Here is a 22,350-nt window from a genome sequence, read left to right as displayed (position 1 = left end):
TCTCCTTCCTATTGAAGATCATTTTGATTTTGGTTTGGTGGTGATGGTAACAGGGATTAATATGACTAATCTGAAAAGATGCCAACTGACATGAAAGAGCCCTAATTTTTTAAAAAAAGATTTATTAATTTTATTCAGAGAGAGAGAGAGAGAGACTGAGAGACAGAGACACAGGCAGAAGTAGGCTCCATGCAGGGAGCCCGTATATGGGACTCGATCCCAGGTCCCCAGTATCACACCCCAGGCTGCAGGCAGTGCCAAACCACTGCGCCACTGGGGCTGCCCAAGAGCCCTAATTTTTTAAAGGTGTTGGATGATACTCAAAAAAGATTAATTTTAAATGACATAAAGTCAATTTTTGTCTGCCGTTTCTTTACCTTTCTTCAACATTTCCCAGTGTTCTATTTTCCCTCTTGAAATGCCTTCTTCTCTCTGGGATTCTGTAGTCACAATCCTGTTTTGGCTCATATCGCTCTGATAACTTTTTTTCAGCTGATTCCTATAAGCTGTTTTTCCTTGTACACGCCCTTTAATGTTTAAGATCCTCTGAATTTTACCTTCAACTCTTTTTTTTTCCCTGAGTGATCTGATCTGGTTCCATTTCCTTTGACCACCGCGTGTCTGTTGATTTCTATATATGCATCTGGCTGAGAATTCCTTTTTCACAGCAGAGTCTTTTCTAGTTTACCTAGTGGGTGTCTTTTAATGGTTGTCTCAAAGACAACAAAAATTCAGTATGTTTCTCTAAAACCACCTCATCTCTGAAGTTCCCCAACTGAATAAAGAAAGAAAGAAACTGAGAAACTGAAACCATTGCTTACTAGACTCCTCCATTTTATTGTTCCACAGGTATTTAAAATTTAATCTCTTCAAATGGAGCTCATCTCTGATGGTCCTCCCTGCCCCCAAATACAATGAAATATTGAAATAAAATTAATTTAAAACCAGTAGAGATTAAAAAACCAGATGCTTTGAGTATCTTAATTTTTTTAAAAAAGTAAATTTGGTTTAAAAAACATAGTATGTAGGGGGTGCCTGGGTGGCTCAGTCTGTTAAGCATCTGCCTTTGGCTCAGGTCATGATCCTGCATCTCCCTCTCCCCCCTGCTTGTGCTCTCTCGCTGTCTCTGTCTCTCAAATAAATAAATAAAAATATTAAAAAAAAAAAAACATAGTATGTAAAGATTATGAGGGTAGAAGTTTTTTAGCTCTTTGTTCATGGCTGTTTCCCTTTCACTTAGACCAGTGTCTGGTTTGTTGTACTCAATAACTATTTCTTAGTAAAACTGAAATGAGGATAAATTTGTGAATGAGAATTTCATAATGAATTTTAAGGGAGGCAGCTGTAATCCTATGAATTTATTGACTTGGGGATTTATATGCTTTCCCACAAAGTGTCTGTTGGTGATACTTTCTGAAAGTGTTTAAATACTAACACCCAAGACCCCTGAGTGGCTCAGCAGTTGGACACCTGCTTTTGGCCCAGGGCATGATCCTGGAGTCCCGAGATCGAGTCCTACATCGGGCTCCCTGCATGGAGCTGTCTGTCTCTGCCTCTCTGTGTCTCTCATGAATAAATAAATAAAATCTTAAAAAAAATACTAACACCCTGTCAGCTCTAGGTACATGTTCAACAAAGAGTTATCAAATTAGTAGACTCTAATTCCAGGCTGAAATAGTATTTTTTAGGTTTTTTTCTTTTTTGTTTGTTTGAAACAATTGATCCATGTTGAATTTCTTACCTTTCATAGATGTGATATACGTCTCAGCTGCAGGCAGTATGCTTTGCCAGATTGTTAACTCTCTGCTGTTACTGCCTGTGTCAGTGGCACGGCCTCTGTTGAGTTACCTCCTCGACTTGTTGCCGCCTCTTGATTGCCTTAATAGACTCCTGCCAGCTGCCGCTCTTTTAGAAGACCAAGAGTTACAGTGGCCTCTTCATGGTAAGTAAAGATAGTAAAACAACAAATAAGGCTTTTGGGAAAAGTTGTTCCTCTTGCATGCATCAGGTAGGTCATATCTGACACTTGGATGTTTTACGTAATCAAAATGTAAGATTCTTATGGTCTAAGTTTAAAGGGCAGCTGAGAGATGGGAAGACGTAAGAAAGTTGCTCATCTCTAACAGTGTTATAAACAGGGTCTTCAGATGGTCACCAGGTTTGAGTAGTATATTTCATTGATTCTGAGGCACAGTTTTTTCAAATTTTGACATTGTTGCAATTAGGAAACATTTAACATTGGATAATAGGAAAGCATTCTTTCATAGTTCAGTCAGCAGCATAGTGACACATTTTACAATCAATGGATTGTTTGATTAAAAAGTTTTATTTCGTAAATTAGAAAATCTTTAGTTTTAAATCTCTATTTGACAGTAAAATATTTAGTATTTTGGTTGGGATATATAGGTAACTGTAGAGGATGGAAATTGAGAATCTCTTTGCAAGTTGTTTTTTTTTTTTTTTTAAGGACTTTACCGGAAATAGTATTCTGATTTTAGGCATGACACTTGAATTCACTCCTAGTTTATAAAATGTTGATGATTTTTGTATTCAGTTGGATATAGCTTAAACAATATGTCTAGAAAACATTAGTGTGTTTTTCCATTGAAGTCTATCATAAGGCTATCAAAGGAGTTTGATTACTAAGTTTTAAAAACCTTTTGGGATGCCTGGGTGGCTCAGCGGTTGAGCGTCTGCCTTTGGGTCAGGACGTGATCCCGGAGTACCGGGATCAAGTCCCACATCAGGCTCCCTGGATGGAGCCTGCTTCTCCCTCTGCCTGTCTTTGCCTCTCTCTGTCTCTCATAAATAAATAAATAAAATCTTTAAAAAAAAATAAGAACGTTTCAAGTGAGGCCACATGTTTTATTAGTAATCCTGGACTAAGGCGTAAAGCTAGTGACTTACCTCTATGATCTTGTGCAAATGCTAATAATTTCTTAAGCCTTGGTTTCTTCTGGAAGGATTGGAATTGGACAAGATGACGGTGAGGCCCTGGCTTATTTTATATGGTTCTGTGACAACTGGATTTAGGTGAAGTCAAGTGTCAAGGTTATGACTGTAGCAGGATATCAATTAAGCTTTATATGGAGCCATTCCAGGTTTACTCTTGTTTTTCTGAAGTATCTCAGGACTTGTTAAGATTCTTTTTGTATTAGGTAAGGTAGGTATCGTCTTATTTTGGATTTTTGCATCTATTTTCTCATAACTGATATTTTCCTGTAATTTCCCATTTTTGTGTTATCCTTGGGTCATGTTTACTACTACAGTTAAACTAACCTCATGGCATCAGTTTGGAGCCTTCCCATTTTCCCCTTTTCTTTGAAATAATTTGTGTATGATAGAGGTTATCTCTTTTTAAAGGTTTAGAAGATTTTATCTATAAAACCACCTGGCCCTGTCATTTAGATAGACTTTGGTTATTAATTTTCTTACCTTAGAGGTTATTCTCTTGTAGCTTTTTGTTTCTTGTCAAATCCATTTTGGAAGTTGATATTTTTCCAGAAAATGTCATTTTGTTGTTTTTCAAATTTATTGGCATGAAATTGTTCATAGTACTCATTAATGGTCTTTAAAAAGTCTCTAGTGTAACTATGGTTGCATCCTCTTTTTTTATTCCTAATTTTTGAAGTTATGCCATCTTTTTTTTCCTGGATTACTTTTATTAGAGATTTGTCCATTTTATCAGTCTTTTTAAACAGTTTTTGGAAAAAAAAAACAGTTTTTGGATTTGTTGATCTTTGTTTTTCTTTGTTGATTTCATTGACATCCATTCCTGTATTTATGGCTAAGTATAGTTTTTCTTATTTAAGTGAAGAACCTTTAAAAGCAGATGTACAGAAAACATGGGTCTGGATTTCAGTACAAGATAGTTCTAAATTCGAGCCTTAAAAACATTAAAAAATAATAAATCGTTTTGCTAGATTGTTGTTTTGATTTTGGAAGGATGAGCTATCTCAAGTACTCACTGTTTTGATGAAATTTGATCTGCATAATGAAAAGCAGGAGTAGAATTTCATGGGATATTTCTGTCATATACTGTTTTAATGTTTATCTTAAAATTAGGAACTCCAAAAGGGAAATTTTTATTTGATAGCAAACTTATTTGAATGTATTTTAAGTTAGCCTAGTAAAGAGAGTATATACAGAAAGTGTTCTAAGTTTTCAATGTAAACTTAGTTTGCTTCATTATCATATTGCAGTGCAATAGAAATGAGAAAGATTCAAACCCTTGAATACGAAGATAGACACAATTACTAATGATTTTATCTTTAGGAGGGCCAGAACTGATTGATCCTGCTGGCATGCCATTACCTCAGCCAGCCCAGTCCTGGGTGTGGCTTGTGGATCTGGAAAGAACGATTGCTCTCCTTATTGGGCGGTGTCTTGGTGGTATGCTTCTGGGCTCCCCTGTGTCTCCAGAGGAACAGGACACTGCATATTGGATGAAAACACCACTTTTTAGTGATGGTGTAGAAATGGACATCCCTCAGTTAGGTAATGTGCTTCTTTACAATATTTAAAATACATGCTTGTGTTTGTACCTCCATTGAAGATTTCTCTTATTCTGGGTTTGCTGAATAGAGAACTGATAGCAAACAAGTGAAACATTAGCTGGATGGGGGAATCTGAAACATGACTTGTAGCCCTTTGAAGAAGTGAATCCTACAGCATTGTATAGTTAAAAGAGCCTCCAAACCCCAAAAGGGTAATGTAGATCTGGTCCCACCTTGTCATTATTTATCACTCATTTTAGGCAAGTCATTTGACTCATAAAAATGGGCATATGTTTGGTTACTTGTTTTCTGGGGCTTGAAAGTTATAAAACCACTTCAAAGAATGTAAAGCTCTGTAAGGTTACCATGACTTGCCAGTGTTCAGTTTTTAAGCACCTCCCAGATGTGAGTGACAGACCGTACCTCTCCTCCCAGCCTATCTTACTTTCATGCAGATGTTACCTGGTATATTATCACATTTTTTCTTCCCCATTTATGGTGACTTTGGGGTTTCTCTTTCCTGCCTCATATCCCATTTGTCTTCTCTGCTGGTAGCCCAGCTTCTCAGACTGTCTGAACATGAAGATTTTTCCAGTTCCTGAAGAGATGATCTAGTTGTTTTATTTAGGATTGGTTCTTTAATCTCTCTGGGCCTCTATTGATTCATAAAATAAGGAACTAATTAGATAGCCTATGTGGTCTTATTGACCTAAAATTCATTGTTCCTCTGATGAAAGAAAGAGAGACTCAGAGAGTGCCCAAGAAGGAACGTCTAAGAGAAATCCTAATTTTAGATTTGTTTCCCTCAATAGAGAGGAAAAACAAAAAATAGAAGCCAAGACAAAAATCACATGCTCTGCTTTGTGTTTGGAAGGTTGGGGAGTGGGAGTGAGAAGAGCTGCTGAAGATTTTCTTCCTTTTCTACATAGAGAGTATATATTCATCATTTTGTTTATGAACCAGACAGTGATTCTGGCTATGATTGATGAATGCTAGACTGATACTTAAGATACTGTTCTATCAAGAAAAGTAAAATCATGGTTTAACATTGTAAACATGGCTCCAGTGCTATCAGTGTTTAGTTCTGTATAGTCACAAATGTCTTTCTGAGGAAAAGTAACTTTATCTCTACCTTCCTCATATTTTTATTATATTTATATTAGTCAATTAACTGGCCTTTATATGAATAAAATCAATTTCAGTTTTAATGTATCTTTCAGTTTTTAAAATTACAAGATCATGAAGCTATTTATTTTATGTTTAAATACCTCTGTAAAATTGTAGATATAGGATGATTCAATTAATATTATGGGATAAGTTGACTTTTGGTATTAGCCTCCAAACCTGTTATTTAGATTTTTTTTTTGTAATGGAAAATGAGTAAATGGAATGGAATGGAATGAATGGAAAGGAATGAATGGAAAATGAATTCTGAATGCCAAAATATTGAAAAGTTAGGAACCACTTGAACAAATGTAAATATCAATAGAGAAACTGTTCATGGGATCTTTGCTCTCTCTTGAGTCATACTTACCTGATTATTTTCCCTTAAGTCTAGAAAAAAGAAAAAATTCTTGTCTAGTTTCTTTCTTAGTGGTCCCATGTTTCTCAGTGAGGACATCATTTCATTTTGAACAAAAGAGTTCTCCAGAACCGTGCTCACACATAGGACATGTAGCTTCTCTGGCTCCTGCCTGCCAAAATGCCAGAGCTCCTCCCTGGGTGTTAGGTTTTGTCACACATCTGTCTGGAGGGAATTAAAGGGGTGGTATTACTGCTGATTGAGAAATGTTAAAGAACTTTACCTTTGTAGCATCTACTTAAAATAGTTGGAAATGTGTTATTTCATATGGATTAAATAATAGTGGTAAGATTTTTTTTTTATTTGTAGCACCAAAATTATTCAGGTTTAAAATTGGTAAACTTGAATATTTTTAGATAAATGTATGAGTTGCCTGTTAGAAGTAGCTCTTTCGGGCAATGAAGAACAGAAGCCTTTTGATTACAAGCTGCGGCCTGAAATTGCTGTCTATGTAGACTTGGCATTGGGTTGTACAAAAGAGCCTGCACGAAGCCTTTGGATCAGTATGCAGGATTATGCTGTGAGTAAAGGTAAGATGAAGAAGATAAAGTCGATAAATATGGAAATAGCTTATAATTCTAATATATATGTAATATATATATAAATAGAAAATCAGGGCAGCCCGGGTGGCTCAGTGGTTTAGCGCCACCTTCAGCCCAGGATGTGATCCTGGAGACCAGGGATTGAGTCCCATGTTGGGCTTCCTGTGTGGAGCCTGCTTCTCCCTCTGCCTGTGTCTCTGTGCCTCTCTCTCTCTCTGTGTCTCACATGAATAAATAAATAAAATCTTAAAAAAAAAAAAAAAAAGGAAAAGAAAATCACAGGGATCACCTTATTTTTTATAGAAAATATTTTACAAAAAATATTAAACATAAGTTTCTTTTTCTTCATTGTAGAAAATATGCTAAGTATGTATTCTACTTTAAGTAAACCTGCTGTGGGAAAACTGAGATTTATATAAAAGATAAATCCAGAGGCAAACATTTTAATAAAGGATTCTCTGCAGTATAAATGGGTCTAGTTTAAGAGTCTGTTTAATGAAGCTCTTCCCTTCATAAGCTCTGGGATAAGAACTAAAGGGATGCATTTGTACAAGTCTAAGCTCTAGGCCTGCTCATTCTCTTTTGCTGTAAAGCACTTGTGTACCACAGAGTTCTGGTAAAAACACCAATTTGAAATAAGATGAAGTACAGTACTAAAGTGCTATGTAAGTATGTAGTGTTATTTCAATTTCTGATATTATTTGATTAATAAAGTTAATTTTATGTACAAATTTTCAGAAGATAAACCTGGTTTCCTTTTAGTTCCCATGTTTTTATTTTTAATGGTGACCTTGATTGTTCAGACTCTCATATCCCGAGTTGTCTTTCTCCATTGTATTTTTTTCTTGTCATAATTTTAGTTTCACCCTATTTGAATTGTCTTTCTCCTGTGATAAAAATGGTAAAAGTAAATACATTTTTACCTTTTATTGTCTTTTATTTTGTGTAACAAAAATGAAATGAGGTTACATATTGCTCAGATCTTTAAAATAACATTGTGATATGATATCTTTGAAAGTTTAATTTCATCCAGTTTATCATTCATTTATCATTCATGCATTCTATATTGTGTTGACTTCAAGCAGAAGTAGAAAGGTATGGTAATGGAAGAGAAAAAAATATACTTTTTAAGTTGTATTCTTTGATATTCTCTCATATTTGCATAATTTGTACAGAACATGCAGTTAGGTTTTCTTTTATATCATCACTTGTTAATTGCAGTTAGAACTTTAAAAAAATAGATATAAACATAAGATGAATAAAAACTCATTGTAGGGCTCCATTTGCTAAATTGCTTATATACTGTAGCTTTAGACTATACTTGAATAATGGAAACATTCCGTAGTGCTTAATATGAAATGACCTTAACTTTAATGAAGAAAAGAACCCATTACTTTAAAAATTGTATAGAAATATAGTCTCTATCAAAGTGGAAACACAGCAGGGGGGATCTGTAGTTTGCATTTTAAATTGAGTATTAGCTTCCTTGAAATGGGTCATGTTTGATTTTAAATCATAGCAGCTGTCAGAACAACAAGCATTCCCTTGAACAGATGATTTCTCATGAACCTAATATGGAAACATTTTTTATGTAATAGTCTATCATTTTAAGGTTTTCTGTGGCCTGTAAGATTTTCTTAAAATTGGTCATGTTTTTTTTTTTAATTTTTATTTATTTATGATAGTCACAGAGAGAGAGAGAGAGGCGCAGAGACACAAGCAGAGGGAGAAGCAGGCTCTATGCACCGGGAGCCCGATGTGGGATTCGATCCTGGGTCTCCAGGATCGTGCCCTGGGCCAAAGGCAGGCGCCAAACCGCTGCGCCACCCAGGGATCCCAAAATCGGGCATGTTTAAAAAAAATCAGGCATGTTTGTATCGTCAGGTTTGTTTTTTTTTTAACCTGTGTAATAGGTAGGTCTAAATTTAGTTTTTTCCCTAAGCATACAGAAATGACTAGAAAACTGAGATGGAAGATTTTTATCTCTTGAGATAGGAGTTTTAAGAAGGGATTAAGAACTAATAAACTTGGGGCTTGATATTTTCCATGGATGTTTTTTGTTTGTTTGGTTTTATTTTTAAGTAGCATGGTAAATCTGTCAAATTAACAGAGTTTAGCAGACAATAAACCTCCCACTCTCATTTGGAATCTAATGAGTGTACTACATTTTGAAAGTACAGTACTAGTATGCTAGCATGGAATTAAAGAATTAAAGTTCTTATCATCTAATGTTGTGTTTTGGTTTTCTATTCCATATACTCATCTGTGTCCAAATGTTGTTTTCTTAACCACCTCATTTCATTTTATTATGGTATTCACAATATCTACTTCATGGCTTCAAATACCAGATATATTCTCTCATTAGTCTACTCTCTTGATTAGTATCTCCACAAGGATATATAACAGACAGTACTCAAAATGATACTCCTGATTGTAGCTCCTTGTTTTCCAGAAGTGTTCTTCCTGTGTCAGTAAATGCCAGCCACATTCTAAGTACATCTCTAGTCAACTTTGACTTCTCTCATATTGGCACATCTGATCAATCAACAAATCCTGTCAATTCTACTTTTAAAACACATTGGGAATCTGAACACTTCTCACTACCTCTACTGCTACTGCTTTAGTGTGAGCCACTGTCATTTCTCATCTGAATTATTGCAGTACAGCTGTTGCTGTCCCTATCTAGTTCACCGCTCAGCAGTCACAGTCAGCCTTTTATTTATTTTTTATTTTTATTTATTTATTTTTTTACAGTCAGCCTTTTGAAACACAAGTCAGATCATATTGTATCTCTGTTCAAAGCCTTCTTATGGTGCTATTTCCCCTCAGAGTAAAATCTGAAGGACTTGCAGTGGCCTGAAAGGCCCTATACGATCTGGTCTCCAGCCAACTTTCTAATGTCTCCTACCACTTGTGCATGCACACTTTGCTCCACTCATAGTGGCCTTCTTGAACCCTCAGGGCTTTTACACTAGTTTTTTTCCTGAGGGGACACTATTTCTGTATGGCACCTTCCCTGACTTTGTCTACATCTCTGCTCACCTGTACCTTGTCCGAGACCTTTGCAAACCAGCCTATGTAAAATAGTAATCTCACACAGTATGGTACTCCCTGTTTTCTTTACCCTGCTTTATTTTTCTGTATAGCACTTTTCTATCATATTAATGTTTATATTTATTGGTGCTCCCCACACCAGCTAGAAAATAAATTCTCTGAGATCAGGGACTTAGTTTTGTTAACTGCTATATCCCTAGCACACAGAACAGTGTCTGGTTTCTAGTAGGTACATTTGTTAAACAATGTTTAGGAAAATGGTAACATTCAGATGTTGGATTACTAAAGCTATTAACATTCAGATGTTGGATTACTAAAGCTATTAACATTCAGATGTTGGATTACTAAAGCTATTAAATTACTCTGAACTGTTTTCTGAGCCCTTTTAAATGTCAGCGCATCATTTTTGTTTTCAGATTGGGACAGTGCAACTTTAAGTAATGAGTCACTCTTGGACACCGTGTCTAGATTTGTTTTTGCAGCTCTTCTGAAACACACAAATTTACTTAGCCAAGCATGTGGAGAAAGCCGGCAAGTAACTTAAAACTATCCTCAGACAAATATTTGCTCTCATGATGTTAGAAATTAGGTAACTTTTCTATTTTGGTTCTTTATTTAGATATCAACCTGGTAAAAGCTTATCAGAAGTGTACCGTTGTGTGTACAAAGTTCGAAGTCGTTTACTTGCTTGCAAGAACCTTGAACTTATTCAGACCAGGTCATCATCACGAGACAGATGGGTAAAGTTGGAAATCAGTTAATTTCTGTTTTTTCTGCAAGCTGTGAGAGATAGCTCCATATTGATATATGTGAGGGGGAAAATGTGCCTTGATTATTGCAGATGTTCAATAAATATTGAGTACATACTTCTTTATATGGTGAAAAAATTGGGTGAGTAAAAGATTTCAGGTTTATTTAACCCTATATTTATCAAACGATATGGCTGCTATGAGAGTTTGTATATTCATAGGCTGTGTAAATACTAACAAATTGGGCTGTGCACATCATATGAAGTATTCCTTTATTTTATGCTGATCAGACTATATTTGAATTATCCTGTTTAATTTGGGGTGTTATAATTTATGAGGGACATTAACAAGAGCTACCTTGGATTTTTGAAAGGTCTGAAAGTCATCTTATATAAGAACTGGAAGTGTCAAAAATGTTTAGCCTAGGGAAATGAAAAAGGGAGTCACATGATAGCTGCCTTAAAAATAAAGCTTCCCTGTAGGAGAGGAAATAAGTGTTTCTTGTTCCAGAGGGCATAAGTAACACCAAAGGAGAAAAATTGAATGGAGAGGGATCCCTGGGTGGCTCAGTGCTTTAGCACCTGCCTTCCGCCCAGGGCATGATCCTGGAGACCCAGGATCAAGTCCTATATCAGGCTACCTGCATGGAGCCTGCTTCTCCCTCTGCCTGTGTCTCTGCCTCTCTCTCTCTCTCTCTATATATATATAGATATATATAGATATATATATATACACACACACATATATATATGTCTCTCATGAATAAATAAATCTTTTTTAAAAATTGAATGAAGAATCATTGTTAGCTGAATATAAGGAGAAGAGCCTTCTTAGAGTTGTCCACCACTGGTGTTTAAGATTGAAACCTCTTATTAAGAATGTTCCAAAAGTGAGATGCCTGGTGGGTCAGTCAGTTAAGTGTCTAACTCTTGATATCAGTATAGGTCCTGATCTCAGTCAGGGTTATGATATCAGGGTTGTGAGACTGAACCCCTTGTGTAGGACTCCATACTGGCTTGGAGCCTGCTTGAGATTCTGTCTCTCTCTCTGTCCCTCACCCTGCTTGCACTCTCATGCACGATCTATCTCTCTTAAAAAAAAAAAAATGCTCCAAAGCTACTCTTCCAACAAAAATAGGTGATTTCTAAAGTGCTTGGTAATTCTGATAACATGATCCTGTAATTATAAAATTGGATAATACGTTGCCTTCAGAAATGCTTACTTTAAAGCTTTATACATTAGATGCTTTGTATTCTTGTTATTAAGATTTAGATTTTAAAAACCAGACTCTATCTCTGCATTTGAATTATAGTATTCTTTTGGCCTGCACTGATTTAATATTTGTGGATCTATTTGTTAGTGACCTTGAAAGTCCCTGAAATGTATTAATTTGCCATTTTGTTGAGTTTCAGAGTTGAAACTTCACATTATAGGGATAAGTGACTTACACAATCACAAAATAACTTATATTATGCATTAAATAAAATATTTCACTTGTACTTTATACTAAAATTTGTAAGGGAGATGATATATACTATTACAGTATTTGTGACACTCTTAACATCTGTTACAAGGACTCTATCCTCCAGGAGACTGCTAGGTAGCTTAACTACTATAGGAAAGAAAAGTAATATCATCCTTATCAGATTTCTAATTTTTGGTTTCTTCAGGGGAAAACAAAATAAAGAAAAAAACCGGTACTATTTGTATATTTGAAATTGCTAAGAGAGTAGAGCTTAAATATTCTCACCAAAAAAAGTAAAAAAATACTGTTTTAAATTAGAATTGTTAAACATTTATACAGAGTGATAATAACATATACAGCTTGAGGGAGACTGAATGGTATAAAAATTCGTGTTCTTAAATGACCTTTTATGCTTGGTTTTACACTCATCTTTACGTTGCAGCTCTAGGAATTTATAGCTGAATAGCAATATAAATTTGAGTCAATTTATAACATGACATTCTAATCTAGATACTGAAGATAGGAGGGCGTAGGGGTAGTCTCTATACATATCTTGTGTACGTATATTCTTTCTAATCTTTTCAGATTTATCCAGTGTATCTTTAGGGTAGTTGGAGTAAAAATTCATGTGTTACTAATATTAGCAGTATTTTCCATGATAAAAATCAAGGTCTTTAATAAAGTTTTCCAAGTTTTTGAAAAATATATTCAGTATAGTATTATTTCTTTAAGATCTCAGAAAACCAGGACTCTGCAGATGTTGACCCTCAGGAGCATTCATTTACTCGGACCATTGATGAAGAAGCTGAAATGGAAGAACAGGCTGAGCGAAACAGGGAAGAGGGGCATCCTGAGCCGGAGGATGAAGAAGAAGAACGGGAACATGAAGTGATGACAGCGGGCAGTGAGTACACCCTTCTTCCTTCACAGATACACATTGTGGCATTCTTTCTGTTAGGGAAACTGGAGAAGAGAAAGGCAAAAATTTCTCTCTGTTTTTTCAAAAAGGATTTAATATTGTACTGGTGATCAGAATTTACATCACCTAATGAATGTTTCAGCTCTTAAAACTGTGCTAGTTCCATTTTGAACTATTGGATTGCCTATTTTGTGCTGAAAAGTTCTGAAAGCAGGCTTTTAGAAACAGTAATTGTTCCACTGAGTCTTATGCATGAAATGATGCCCGTGAGTGACTGGATAAGGTCATTCACAGTTTGTTTTGGAGGGTGCCAATTTGTCCATTGGCCTGACCGGCCTCTGCGTGGTGAGGAAGAGAGATCCTTTCTGCACTTACTAGGAGAACCTTGTTATTTTTTGTATGTTTACACTTTTAAGATTATAAATTTCATCCACTGACTGTACTGCCATTGTCAATAGAGAACAAGAATATACATGAGAATACTGTTGGCTGGGTGAATAATACTTCTCATACTTGTATATTCCAAGTCAACAGATAATTTTTAAAGATAATAATTTAGATGTTTAAAAGGAAATAGCAATACTGTTAATCACTTGTTAGTATCTTTTGAGTGATTTGGCTATTTCAGGTTAAAATGTGTATTCACTCTGTAGACTAGAACATTATGACTAGCTTGGTATTGGGATTGTCAGTATCTATCAATCAATTTGATTGACACTTTACTATCAATTTCTTTGTGTTCTTTTAGGGAGATGGTCCTAAACCAAAACCCATTAAAAAAACAAGAGGGAAAAGGGAATTGGAGATGGGGAAGGAGAATAATTATATTTTAAAAACCTAGGCTGAGGGAACCTTTGCAGTTAAACTTAAAACTTAGTTTAGAAATTCTGGAAAGCAAAGTCCAAAGGGGAAAACACAGTAACAAAATATAACCCTCAATTATAGTAAAAGGAAGTGTAATAGTCATCCAGGGAGCAGTAATTCTTAAAGCAGCTATGGTTTTTGAGCACTTATATTACCTGCTGGACACTGGGTCAAATGCTTCTCATAGATAAGCTGATAATCCTCACAATAGTCTAATGAGATGCACTCTAGTACTTAACCTATGTTAAAGATGGGCAAACTGAGGTTTAAGGAGGCAAAATTATGTGCTAGGGCCACTCTAATAGTAGCTGGAATTAGAGTGAAATCTGCCCAAAACTCTAGTGACCATTCTCTTAATTACTTTAACTGATTTTCAGCTTTGTACTCTGTTTGTTGCTGTGATTTTTACAGAAGTAAGAGACTTTAAGCAGCATATGAAAATATTGTCATAATAATTCTATAAAATACACATATAAAATCCATTTTTAAAGTTTGTACTTCATTATCAACAGATGAATCTAGTAATTTACCAATGTTTCTGCTTGAATTCCCAATAAGAATAGTGTCTTCATTTCAAATTTGAGCAAAAAATTATTTTCCTATTGTGAAGTATTTACCACTGCATCAGAACCTTATTAAAACCTAGTGACTTTTTATACTTGTGAATTGGGAAAGGTTGGTATCAGATAAGACATTCTTGATGATGCCACTTGACTCTGGAGGCAATCTTGGCTGTATAGTATAACCATATTATGTTTCAGCAAAGAACATTAGTGGCTGTGCTTTTTAGATGTGTTTGAGATATAGCAAAGTGTAGCTGTCAGGAATTATATATATAGACTTTAATACAACTTAGATTTTATGTTTCTTTTGTAACCTGATATTTTCATACTGAGGTCATGAACATTTCAGAAATATGCAATTATTTTTTTTAAAGATTATTTATTTAGGAGAGAGAGAGAGAGGCAGAGACACAGGCAGAGGGAGAAGCAGGCCCCATGTAGGGAGCCTGATGTGGGACTCGATCCCGGGACTTCAGGATCACGCCCTGGGCCAAAGGCAGGCGCTAAACCACTGAGCCACCCAGGGATCCCAATATGCAATTATTTTTATCTAACCCAGTAGTTTTGAAACTTTAGTGGAGCTCAAAATCAGCTGGAGGGCCTGCTAAAACAGAGATTGCCGGCCCCATGCCTTCAGTTTCTGATCAGAAGGTCTGAGATGGGCCCAGTAATTTGCATTTCTAACAAGTACCCAGATAATGATGCTTCTGGTCTGGGGCCACACTTTGGAAAGCAGTGATCTAACTCATTAATAAGAGTAGAAATAGAATAAATCAAATCTAAATTCTGTAAAGGCATAGGTACTTCCTGTTGTAATTTTTGTGAAAAGTTAATTATTTTACATGTGTTTAATATAGTTTTAACTTAGTTACTATCTGCATTTAATGTCTAAAAATAATTTTTCCCTCTTTCAGTAAGTTTTTGATCCAAACTTTATGACTATTTTTATTGTTATTTTTCTTTGCTCTTCTCTCCCCATGTGTTAAGACCTTGTTTTTGTGTTGCATGTTACAGAAATCTTTCAGTGTTTCCTCTCAGCCCGTGAAGTAGCTCGTAGTCGAGATCGAGATAGAATGAACAGTGGGGCAGGGTCTGGGACTCGAGCTGATGATCCACCTCCTCAGTCTCAGCAAGAGCGAAGGGTCAGCACAGACCTTCCTGAGGGTCAGGATGTATACACTGCTGCCTGCAACTCTGTGATCCATCGGTGTGCCCTGTTAATATTAGGAGTAAGTCCTGTGATTGATGAGCTTCAGAAGCGAAAGGAAGAAGGACAGTTGCAGCAGCCTTCAACAAGTGCTTCTGAAGGGGGTGGACTTATGACCAGGTGGGACTGACTAGAAACTTAAAATATTACTTGACTTTGTTACTTTATGCACTGAAATACTTGATTCTCAAAGTTGTAGTGGTCTTCTGAAATTAATACAGACATGGGGGAGGAAATACAAATTGACTAGGGTGAAATAACATATTAATGTAATGAAGTAATATAAAGAGCGATATTGACTCAGCCTGGAATATACATTTCTGATGAAACGAGGCATAATTTTTCATACATATAAACAATAGCAGTTGACAAACAGGAAGTTATTTGCATCTCTGTAATTTAGGGCATGCAAGTTAATTTAATGTAACTATAAAGGGTTTTGTGCATATATGAGTCAGGATTTCCCACTGACAGATATGATTACTTATCATTGTGTGTGTATTATCTCTGTGCTGCTAGTTCCATTCAATTTTATGTTCACTAACCATCCAAATTGAAAAACTTTTCTTTGTGCGTGTGAGACAGGAGTGAAAGTCTTACTGCAGAGAGCCGGCTAGTCCACACAAGTCCAAATTATAGACTGATCAAATCGAGGAGTGAATCTGATTTGTCTCAGCCTGAATCAGATGAAGAGGGTTATGCACTGGTAGGTATACCCAGATTCAGTAAAGAGGGATTTTTATTTTCAGGATATAGATACGTAAGACTTTGGTTACAGTAATATATGTTTGTATTAGAAATATAAGAGCTTTTTAAAAAAGAACTTTTAAGAGAAATAAGATAGCTGTACTGCACAGATATTTACCATCTATATGTTAATTATTCTCAGATTTCTGTCTTTAACTCTGACTTCTTCTTAAACTTCAAATTCATATATCTGACTTCTTGATGGACATTCCACCTGAAAATGAGGTTATCCCAATCTTAACCTATCCAAAAATAAATTCATCTTTCTCTCAAATCTTGTCTTATATTTCCTATATTAGTAGGTGATATTCTTAACTACCCAGGATTCATCTTTTGATGAAAATGATTTCATCATTTTCCTCATCTTTGTAAATTCCCATACTCCCTGCAGTTCAGTTAGTCAAGTCTTGAAAATTTTACCCTTAATTTGTTTCTAATATGTCCTTTCCCTTTTGCCACTGTTCTGTTTCAAACTCTCCTTCTCTTTTGCTTAGACTAATCCAGAAGGCTCAAACCTCATATTTTGTGCCCATCTTCTACATTTCACAAGTCTGTTTATAGCTCTATTTGAAATCGTTCAATAGCTCTTAGTTACCTACCCAAAAAACCCAGGACTTGGACTGCAGGTGAGATGATGATTTACCTAAGAAGCAGGAAGTAAAATATGCTATAGTGGGACAGGTAAATTATAGTGTGAAACCTGTCTAAGATATTGCTTCTATTTGAGTAGCTTTGAACTTAGAGTTCATAGCTATTCATTTTGGCTGTTTCTCTGTCTTGTACATGAATAATCTATATTTATTAGTTGACTTCTTTGGACCCTTAGTGTCCCAGAGAATTGTGTGATGGGAGGACATTAGTGCCTGTTGTGTTTATGGCAATATGTGAGACTTGGCATCTGGCTTTGATTCTACTTCTGAACAGCTGTGAGACTGGTCATGTCACATGACAGTTCAAATAGAAACTGGTTTTTTGGACTGAGTCGTCTCTAAGCTCCATTTTTAGCTATGAAATTTCTCTGTTTTATGAATTGAGATGATGGATGTGAAAATATTTTTGAAAGGTATAAAGTGGTACATGAACAGAAAGCTGTTATGTAAAAACATAAAAGATTCCTCCTCTAAAGAAGGCTTAACTGTGTCTTTAAGCAGGTTTCATTTTATCATGATGTTTTGTTTTTCTTCCTTTTATTCTTCATTACCATTTGTATCTTGTGCTCCCAGTTCACTTCCCAGTCTTACAGTTTCTGAGATTTCTCTGTTTATATTTCCATTCTGATCAGTCTCATTATCTAGTTTCCCCACCCTGTTGTAATCTTATAACACAAATCATGTCACTTCTTTACTCAAAACCTCCAGTGACTTCACTTTTTCTCAGTGTAGAAAACTTAGAAGGGCCTATAAGACTCTATGTTTGCTGGCCCCACTATCACTCTGATCTCTTCTACTACTGTCCTTAATTGATGACTCTCCTTCTATAACACTGGCATCTTGGCCTTTTTGTGACCATACCACACAACTTCTCCTTATCATCTTTACCTGACCCTTTCTTCCCCCTAGAATACTGTTGTCTGCCTGGCTAATTCCCTCACTTCAACTTTACATTCTGATGCTACTTTTTCAATGAGGCCTGCCTTGACTCCTCTATTTAAAATTGCAGTTTGCCCTCCTTTCCTCATATTCACTCCTTGTCCACTTTGCTTTACTGGTCCCCCCACCACCACCACCCTGCACCTAACATAATCTACTTATTATTTTTGTTTATCAATAAGTTTCTGTTGTCCAACATTAGAATATAAGCTCCTTGAGGGCAGGAATTTTTGCTGCTTCATTTATTGCTATATTGCAAGCACCTATAGGCAGTCACTAAATTGTTTATTTTTTTTAAAGATTTTATTTATTTATTTATTCATGAGAGACACAGAGAGAGAGAAAGGCAGGCAGAGACACAGGCAGAGGGAGAAGCAGGCTCCATGCAGGGAGCCCGACGTGGGACTCAATCCCGGGTCTCCAGGATCACGCCCTGGGCTAATGGTGGCGACAAACTGCTGAGCCACCCGGGCTGCCCCTAAATTATTTTTTAAATGACTGAATTGCTGTTTAATCTATTTTGGTCAAATTTTGGTGCCCATTCTGTGCTTTCTACACTTTAATTCAGGTCTTTGGGGCAGCCCCAGTGGCTCAGCAGTTTAGCACCACCTTTAATAATATGTAAAGCATACTGTAAAAGATTGATAACTCATTTTTATTGAAAAGATAAAAGATGAGGATAGATGTAGTTAAAGCAACATACTTTTATTTTTATTACTATTTTTTTTAAGGATTTTATTTATTCATGAGAGACACAGAGAGAGGCAGAGATATAGGCAGAGGGAGAAGGGGAGCCTGATAGGGACTCAATCCCAGAACCCCGGAATCATGACCACTGAACCACCCAGGCATCCCAAAAGCGACATACTTTTAGAAAACAAACAATGAAATCTGACTTAGTCACAATAAGTTTAAGATTTACAGTTGATTTTGACCTGGGGCAAGAAGCTTAACTTTTCTGAGCCCTTGCCTCATTATCTTTGAAATGGGGAATAAAACTACTTGTTGTACTGGCTTCAACTGGGTTCTTGTGCAGAACAAGTTTGGTAATATAATTTAAAACGTTTAGAAATTATGTTTTCAAAAAAAATATGTTTTCAAAACATAACGGAAAGATCAGTAGAGGTGTGTTGCCCCTGAGATTTAATTGCCAAAATTGTTCATTTAGATTCTATACAATTTTTAAAAGATGAGTAAGCTCATTTTTGAAAAAGATTTGCTCTTGATCATCTTTCCTCATGGAATGTTTAGAAAGATAGTGTTGTGAAAGGTAGGAAAGTCTAGAATCAGAGCAGATTTTTTTGCAGATGAAAGGAGACCTGGGTTAAGCCTTCAGTTTAGAGACCTTGGTATAAGTGAAGGGGAACAAGCAGTGGGGGCAGTTTGGGTTAATCCAACTAAAATATATTATTCTTCTGTTTGAGGTTATTCAGGATTACCATTCATATCCTTGATATCTAGTAGTAGTTCATTTATCCTGAATTATGAGTGGATGAAATGCTTTCTTAAAATAACTAAATTTAACCAGTTAATACTAAGTCTTTATCTTTTTTTTTTCCTTATTTTTTTTAAAGATTATTTTATTTAAGAGAGAGAGAGCACAAACATGAGTGGGTGGGGCAGAATAGGAGGGGCAGATTTCTCCTCTTCTCCAGAAGAGGAGGGAATATCAAGAGGACTCTGCATTCATTGTGGAGGTGGATGCAGGGTTCGACCTCATGACCCTGAGATTATGACCTCAGCCAAAACCACGAAATGTTTAACCAACTGAACCACCCAAGTGTTCCATCTTTATCTTTCTTTTATAAAGAGTGTTACATGAGGGGCACCTGGATGGCTCAGTCGGTTAAGCATCTGCCTTCAGCTCGAGTCATGAGGCCCTATAATCAAGCTCCTGTGTCAGGCTCCCTGCTCAGCGGGGAACCTGCTTCTCCCTCTGTCTCCTCCTAACCCTGCTCATGCTCACTCACACACACACTCTCTCTTTCTCTCAAATAAATAAAATCTTTTTTTAAAAAGAGTGTTACATAATATACTATATGCTTCTTTTAATAAACAGAAAAACCTCAACAAAGTTAATTAAACCTAAGTTTAACTATTTGTTAGTTGTCATACCAACATTTTGTACTATAATATCTATTCCTTCTCCCCCTTATTTCTCAAAGGATTTGATTTAGTATTTAAAAATAAATAATTTATAAAAGCATAAATTAGATGAGTGAATTAGGGCTGAAAGAAGATGAGAATTAAAGCTCTCAGAAGTATACACCTCAGCACATATCATGTGATGTCCTGCTAAAAGTGGATCACCAAATAGGAAGAGCAAATAATGACTTACATGATTCAGTGTCTAAAAGATAGAAGCAAACCAGTTGTTCAAGGGAAACACAGAAAGTTCTGGTTCTGAGGCCTGAGATAAAATTCTTCCATGAACCCTCATGATGAAGGTACTGTGTGATAGAAATGTTCTATTGCATGATGTCTTCAGGAGCTGTTGTGACATTTGGTATTTTGTCCAGCACCAAATGATCTGACACTATACTTATTTTTGGTGTGTGTGTGTGTGTGTGTGTGTGTGTGTGTGTGTGTAAGACAAAATGTGTTTATCCACAGTGTAGGTACATGTGTCTGTGTGTGACCAAGTTACAATTTTCTATAACGGCATTTCCTAAATCAATCTATTTTGTCATTTCTTCAGCCTTTCTTCTTTGCCACAATTTTTTTTTATTGTGTGATAGAATACAAATGAAATTCCTAAGACGATAATGTCAAGTCCGTGCAAAAATAAGCTGTCTATGGGTTGTCTTTGGTTGGCTGCATAAGCAAAGTAGATAGTTGTCTATACCCCCGCCCCAATGGAAATATACTTCTTCTTGAAAGCCTTCATTGTTTTATAACAGTCTGCAGTTTCACCAATTTGAGATTTCTATATTTAACAGGCTTTTAAAAACATTTTAAAATCTTTTAAAATACTGCTAGAAGGTTTAGGACTGTTATTTTTCTGTTAGTATGGATTCATCAGATTCTCTTCCTCTAAACACCTAGCGAAGACTAGTGAGGCTTTTGAAAAGAATGTAAGTTGAGAATAGGGCAAGTAATAATTTTTGAGAATGGGACTTTACTAGTGGGAGCTTTAGACATCTAGAGGGTATTAATAAGATCATAGTGTATTTGGAAAATAAAAGACAAAGGTTCCAAAGAAGAAAACATGACAACAAAGAAAAACTTCTGCTACTTTGTAATGTTTGTTAGTGTATACCTTGACTTTGTATTTTAGTATCTGAGAGTTACATACTTGGACTTTCTTAGAGCTGTTTTCAGTGGGTTTTTAAGGACTTTGTATGTTAGTCTGATTTGAGTAGTAAGTAGCACATTGCTATAATTATATATATTTTTATTCTAATATTAAAACATATAAAACAACTAAATTTTATTGTTTATTTTTAACTTAATAGAGTGGAAGACGAAATGTTGATTTGGACTTGGCATCATCTCATAAAAAGAGAGGTAGGTATTAAGAAATTGAAAATCTGGTTAAATAAAGTAGCTGTTTTTATATCTGATGATTTAGATATGATTGTCATTGAAGCATTATTGCAGAAACAAATTTAGAAACATCTTGAAAGACTTAAAAGGAAGATCATTCTCTTTAAAATATATACCCTTTTAAAATATAGAAGTGTCTAGGATTAATAATCAGTTCTGTTTCTCATTTGTCATGTGTTTTGACTTTGTAAAAAGTCCTATGGAACGCCAGAAGCAGTGCTTTACGTTACGGGGGTTATGTACATGATTTGCCATGTTTTAGTTCACTGGTATAATTGCCATAGTTGAAAAGGTGTTTCAGGGAGAACTCTCCTCCATTCACCCTCCTACATATGCATGCACACTTTAGAAAGTTTCCACTTTTTTCCTCTGTTCTGCTTAATATAAAGCATGTAAAGCATGAACTTAGGATTTCTAGGCAGAAATTTTCCCATGAGGAACAGTTTTAGAGTGCTATCAGGCATTAATTAAGCTTGTTTGTTAGAAGCTCTATCTTAGTGAATAATATACTTAAACTCTTGGTTCTATATACAAATATATGGAAAGGACAGCAGTTTCAGAGAATCTAAATTAAGGATAACTGAAAACTGTCCCAAATATTATTCTCTATTAATTGATACTTTTATTAAACCCATTTATACTGCAGTTGTGAAAATGAGATGTCTAAAATTGGCACTAGTGGCAATTTTTTAAAAGCCTGTGGCAAAATATCTTTCCTATGATATTAAATCTTCTGTACTTCAAAAGGAAACCCTTAAAAAAAAAAAAAAAGGAAACCCTTCTCTTCATAGCTTCCTTGGCAGGATGTTAGGTTCCCCCCATAGGAGAAAAACTGAGAAATGAGGGAAAACTAAGGAATAAGGGGAAGAAAAGCACACAGTTTTTTCGTTTTTGTGTTTATAACTTAGAAGAAGAAATGTTGGTACTTCTATAGAATAAAATATGACAATATTTTGTCTTTTAATTAGAATTAAAATACAGAGAATAATTTTTCAGAAATATTAGGAATAATCACTAGAAATTTCTT

General features: G+C 35.5%; 1 protein-coding gene and 1 long non-coding RNA gene across 10 annotated transcripts in view; one reads left to right on the top strand and one right to left on the bottom strand.

Moving 5' to 3' along the window:
* The window catches only part of HERC1 (HECT and RLD domain containing E3 ubiquitin protein ligase family member 1), a 183,851-nt gene that overhangs the window by 74,086 nt on the left and 87,415 nt on the right, over positions 1-22,350 (top strand). For all 8 annotated transcript variants that reach the window (XM_038580636.1, XM_038580639.1, XM_038580641.1 and 5 more), the window contains exons 17-25: positions 1,751-1,942; positions 4,276-4,497; positions 6,435-6,608; positions 10,091-10,205; positions 10,294-10,414; positions 12,621-12,792; positions 15,249-15,561; positions 16,027-16,147; positions 21,233-21,284. In XM_038580636.1, the coding sequence (XP_038436564.1) occupies positions 1,751-1,942; positions 4,276-4,497; positions 6,435-6,608; positions 10,091-10,205; positions 10,294-10,414; positions 12,621-12,792; positions 15,249-15,561; positions 16,027-16,147; positions 21,233-21,284 (1,482 nt within the window). The remainder of the gene's footprint in view (positions 1-1,750; positions 1,943-4,275; positions 4,498-6,434; positions 6,609-10,090; positions 10,206-10,293; positions 10,415-12,620; positions 12,793-15,248; positions 15,562-16,026; positions 16,148-21,232; positions 21,285-22,350) is intronic.
* Positions 12,244-22,350, bottom strand: part of LOC111093317 — a 39,492-nt gene continuing 29,385 nt past the window's right edge. Inside the window, exon 5 of one of the 2 annotated variants that reach the window (XR_005381765.1) lies at positions 12,244-12,851. This is a non-coding gene — a long non-coding RNA (uncharacterized LOC111093317). The remainder of the gene's footprint in view (positions 12,852-22,350) is intronic. The other variant, XR_005381764.1, reaches the window with a different exon arrangement.

The sequence above is a fragment of the Canis lupus genome, chromosome 30 (assembly GCF_011100685.1).
Source record: "Canis lupus familiaris isolate Mischka breed German Shepherd chromosome 30, alternate assembly UU_Cfam_GSD_1.0, whole genome shotgun sequence".
In the NCBI taxonomy this organism is placed as follows: Eukaryota; Metazoa; Chordata; class Mammalia; order Carnivora; family Canidae; genus Canis; species Canis lupus.
This window is presented reverse-complemented; position numbering and strand designations above follow the sequence as displayed.